The 5000-nt window shown below is 54.8% G+C and overlaps 1 protein-coding gene across 1 annotated transcript in view; it reads right to left on the bottom strand.

The window, feature by feature from the left end:
* LOC311328548 (protein bicaudal D homolog 1-like) overlaps positions 1–5000 on the bottom strand; it is a gene marked incomplete at both ends in the record, with an annotated part of 18483 nt that overhangs the window by 11417 nt on the left and 2066 nt on the right. Inside the window, 2 exons of the mRNA XM_084462499.1 lie at positions 1–197; positions 4405–4869. The exon at positions 1–197 is cut by the window's left edge and continues 802 nt beyond it. Of these exons, the coding sequence (XP_084318625.1) occupies positions 1–197; positions 4405–4869 (662 nt within the window). The remainder of the gene's footprint in view (positions 198–4404; positions 4870–5000) is intronic.

The raw sequence follows: 5000 nt of genomic DNA, 5'->3' as shown, positions 1-5000 counted from the left end.
CGCTCCGTCAGGGCCTCTCGGTTCAGCCGGGTGTCCGGGTCGCTGCGGGCCCCGCGGTGCCGGCGCCGGAGGGCGGTCACTCTCTCGCTGAGGCGGAGGGCGCGCTCGTGCTGCTCCGTCAGGGCGCCCTGCGTGTGCTGCAGCTGCGTCTGGGACTCCTGCAGGCTGGTCAACAGGCCTGCCTTCTCACGCTCCACCTATAGGGGGCAGTCATAACTCATGATCACAATAGATACACACGGCAGTTCCTGAACGCATTGTAATGGAGTTTCTGTACAATATATATATTAGCGAAATTGGTAGTAGCTGTTGATATCCAGCCTTCACCTGGGGCCTGGTTGACTAATTAATAAATTGCTTTGTGAGGGCAGGGGTTGTCTTGACGACCAACAGACTCAATGCTATGCAACGCTGTTATTGTTAGCTTTAGCTAGCCAGCTAGCAATATGTTCTTTACCAGGCGAGAGAACTGGTTGAGGGCAATAACCATTAAATATGTCAACAGGGACACAACAACCATGCAAACAAGTTCATTCACAGTTTATGTCGGAGGTGGCCAAAAGTACAGAAACTCCATTCATAAAAATGCATTGTACCCCACACCCACTTCCAGAAATGCCAAGTGTATCTATGGGCGAAGGCTTGCGTCATGATGTACCCTGATATGGAACCTTCAGGGTTTGTTTATGTAAAATTGCCATCCCTGTAAGGTACTTTATATATTACTTATTCTGGCAAAGTTTCTTTAGTCAGTCAGCCATCTTTGATTTTTATTTCCATTATATTCCAACATCTGCAAGTCAAGAGTGAATCATCATTCCCTGGTGAGTTCATCTGTCTTCATCTGCCTTCATCATACCAGGCTAGAGGACATGAACCCTGCTGACACTGGTCCCAGACACCTCTAACATTTACACAATCCTTGATCTCAGACACCTCTAACATTTACACAATCCTTGATCTCAGACACCTCTAACATTTACACAATCCTTGATCTCAGACACCTCTAACATTTATACAATCCTTGATCTCCAAGACACCTCTAACATTTATACAATCCTTGATCTCAGACACCTCTAACATTTATACAATCCTTGATCTCAGACACCTCTAACATTTATACAATCCTTGATCTCCAAGACACCTCTAACATTTATACAATCCTTGATCTCCCAGACACCTCTAACATTTACACAATCCTTGATCTCAGACACCTCTAACATTTACACAATCCTTGATCTCCAAGACACCTCTAACATTTATACAATCCTTGATCTCCCAGACACCTCTAACATTTACACAATCCTTGATCTCCAAGACACCTCTAACATTTATACAATCCTTGATCTCAGACACCTCTAACATTTACACAATCCTTGATCTCCAAGACACCTCTAACATTTATACAATCCTTGATCTCCCAGACACCTCTAACATTTATACAATCCTTGATCTCAGACACCTCTAACATTTATACAATCCTTGATCTCAGACACCTCTAACATTTATACAATCCTTGATCTCAGGGAGTGGAGGGAGAGAGAGGGGGAAGGGAGAGAGAGAGTGGAGGGAGAGAGAGAGAGAAGGAAGGGAGAGTGGAGGGAGAGAGAGAGGGGGGGAAGGGAGAGAGTGGAAGGAGAGAGTGGAGGGAGAGAGAGAGGGGGAAGGGAGAGTGGAGGGAGAGAGAGAGAGGGGGAAGGGAGAGAGTGGAGGGAGAGAGTGGAGGGAGAGAGAGAGGGGGGGAAGGGAGAGAGTGGAGGGAGAGAGTGGAGGGAGAGAGAGAGGGATGGAAGGGAGAGTGGAGGGTGAGAGAGAGAGGGGGAAGGGAGAGAGTGGAGGGAGAGAGAGAGGGATGGAAGGGAGAGAGTGGAGGGAGAGAGAGAGGGATGGAAGGGAGAGAGTGGAGGGAGAGAGTGGAGGGAGAGAGAGAGAGGGGGAAGGGAGAGAGTGGAGGGAGAGAGAGAGAGGGGGAAGGGAGAGAGTGGAGAAGGAGAGAGAGAGAGAAGGAAGGGAGAGTGGAGGGAGAGAGAGAGGGATGGAAGGGAGAGAGTGGAGGGAGAGAGAGAGGGATGGAAGGGAGAGAGTGGAGGGAGAGAGTGGAGGGAGAGAGAGAGAGGGGGAAGGGAGAGAGTGGAGGGAGAGAGAGAGAGGGGGAAGGGAGAGAGTGGAGAAGGAGAGAGAGAGAGAAGGAAGGGAGAGTGGAGGGAGAGAGAGAGGGATGGAAGGGAGAGAGTGGAGGGAAAGAGAGGGGGGGGGAAGGGAGAGAGTGGAGGGAAAGAGAGAGGGGGGGAAGGGAGAGAGTGGAGGGAGAGAGAGGAGGAAGGGAGAGAGAGAGAGAGAGAGGAGGAAGGGAGAGAGAGAGAGAGAGAGGAGGAAGGGAGAGAATGGTCGATAGTCTGGTATATCACAGAGGATATAAATAAGTCCTTCCTGTAGCCCGGCCAATCACAGGGACCGGAACACGGCGGGGGGAGATGGGGTTTCACCCACAGGGACTGCAGCAGTATCCCACTGCACACACACACACACACACACACTCACACACACACACACACACACACACACACACACACACACACACACACACACACACACACACACACTCTCTCTCTCTCTCTCTAGATAAACACACACAGAGGATTGTACAGTCAGAGCTATAGGTTAACAAAGAGAGACATAGAGGGGGGAGAGAAAGAGAGGAAGAAGGAGGGAGAGAGATTGAGGGAGAGAGGAGTGGAGAGAGAAAGAGAGAGGGAGAAGGAGGGGGGGAGAGAAAGAGAGAGGGAGAAGGAGGGAGAGAGATTGACAGAGAGAGGAGTGGAGAGAGAGAGGGAGAGGGGGGGAGAGAAAGAGAGAGGGGGAGTAGGAGGAGGGTTAGAGAGACTGTGGGAGGGAGGAGAGAGAGAGGGGGAGGAGGAGGGTTAGAGAGACTGGGAGGGAGGAGAGAGAGAGAGAGGGGGAGGAGGAGGGTTAGAGAGACTGGGAGGGAGGAGAGAGAGAGAGGGGGAGGAGGAGGGTTAGAGAGACTGGGAGGGAGGAGAGAGAGAGGGGGAGGAGGAGGGTTAGAGAGACTGGGAGGGAGGAGAGAGAGAGAGAGGGGGAGGAGGAGGAGGAGGGTTAGAGAGACAGTGGGAGGGAGGAGAGAGAGAGAAGGGGAGGAGGAGGGTTAGAGAGACAGTGGGAGGGAGGAGAGAGAGAGAGAGGGGGAGGAGGAGGGTTAGAGAGACTGGGAGGGAGGAGAGAGAGAGGGGGAGGAGGAGGGTTAGAGAGACTGGGAGGGAGGAGAGAGAAAGAGAGGGGGAGGAGGAGAGTTAGAGAGACTGTGGGAGGGAGGAGAGAGAGAGAGAGGGGGAGGAGGAGGGTTAGAGAGACTGGGGGAGGGAGGAGAGAGAGAGGGGAGGAGGAGGGTTAGAGAGACTGTGGGAGGGAGGAGAGAGAGAGGGGGAGGAGGAGGGTTAGAGAGACTGGGAGGGAGGAGAGAGAAAGAGAGGGGGAGGAGGAGAGTTAGAGAGACTGTGGGAGGGAGGAGAGAGAGAGAGAGGGGGAGGAGGAGGGTTAGAGAGACTGGGGGAGGGAGGAGAGAGAGAGGGGAGGAGGAGGAGGGTTAGAGAGACTGTGGGAGGGAGGAGAGAGAGAGAGAGGGGAGTAGGAGGAGGGTTAGAGAGACTGGGAGGGAGGAGAGAGAGAGAGAGGGGGAGGAGGGGGTTAGAGAGACTGGGAGGGAGGAGAGAGAGAGGGGGAGGAGGAGGAGGGTTAGAGAGACTGGGAGGGAGGAGAGAGAGAGAGAGGGGGAGGAGGAGGGTTAGAGAGACTGGGAGGGAGGAGAGAGAGAGAGAGGGGGAGGAGGAGGGTTAGAGAGACTGGGAGGGAGGAGAGAGAGAGAGAGAGGAGGAGGGTTAGAGAGACTGTGGAGAGAGGGGGAGGAGGAGGGTTAGAGAGACAGTGGGAGGGAGGAGAGAGAAAGAGGGGGAGGAGGAGGGTTAGAGAGACAGTGGGAGGAGGAGAGAGAGAGAGGGGGAGGAGGAGGGTTAGAGAGACAGTGGGAGGGAGGAGAGAGAAGAGGGGGAGGAGGAGGGTTAGAGAGACAGTGGGAGGGAGGAGAGAGAGAGAGGGGGAGGAGGAGGGTTAGAGAGACAGTGGGAGGGAGGAGAGAGAAGAGGGGGAGGAGGAGGGTTAGAGAGACAGTGGGAGGGAGGAGAGAGAAAGAGGGGGAGGAGGAGGGTTAGAGAGACAGTGGGAGGGAGGAGAGAGAGAGAGGGGGGGAGGAGGAGGGTTAGAGAGACTGGGAGGGAGGAGAGAGAGACTCAAGGGTGTTAAGGTGGTGGTATACTGTACCTCTACACGTGTATGTACACAAGATAGCAAGAACATGGAGCGCTTCCTGGTTAGAGAGGCTCCACCCACCTGTATCAGCTGCTGTTTGAGCTTCTGAATCTCCGTCACGTTCATCTCACTGAACAGGTCTGAGGCCCCGCCCTCCCCCCTCCGCCCTGCCCCCACACACTCCCCATTGGCTCTGGGCAGAGACCCCGCCCCCGCGCTGCCGTGGAGGTGCCCGTTGCACCGGGCCGGCTCCTCGCTGCTAGGCGACTGAAGGGTGGTGGGCGTGGCTGTGCCGCTGGGCGGGGCTGAGCTGAAGGTCAGGTGGGCGGAGCCTGTGTAGGTGACGTCACAGAGGCTGAGGTGGTGGAGCAGCTCCTTGCGCAGGTGGTTCTTCAGCTCGCGCTCGTTCTTCAGGGAGTCCAGCGCCTCCTCCAGCTGCGCCTCCGAGATCTCCTTCAGACGCAGCGCCTCCTCCAGCTGGCCCTTCAGCACCTCCGTCTCCTCCTCCAGCACCTTCAGCTCATGCTTCAGACCCTCAAACTCCACCTGGAGGAGAGAGGAGGAGGAGAGAGATGAGGAGGAGGAGGAGAGAGAGATGAGGAGGAGAGAGGGATGAGGAGGAGGAGAGAGGTGAGGATGAAAGATGAGGAGGAGGAGAGAGATGAGGAGGAGAGAGA

This window comes from Borostomias antarcticus, assembly GCF_949987555.1.
Source record: "Borostomias antarcticus genome assembly, contig: scaffold_258, whole genome shotgun sequence".
In the NCBI taxonomy this organism is placed as follows: Eukaryota; Metazoa; Chordata; class Actinopteri; order Stomiiformes; family Stomiidae; genus Borostomias; species Borostomias antarcticus.
Note: the sequence above shows the minus strand (reverse complement) of the source record. Positions and strands in the feature narration are given on the sequence as shown.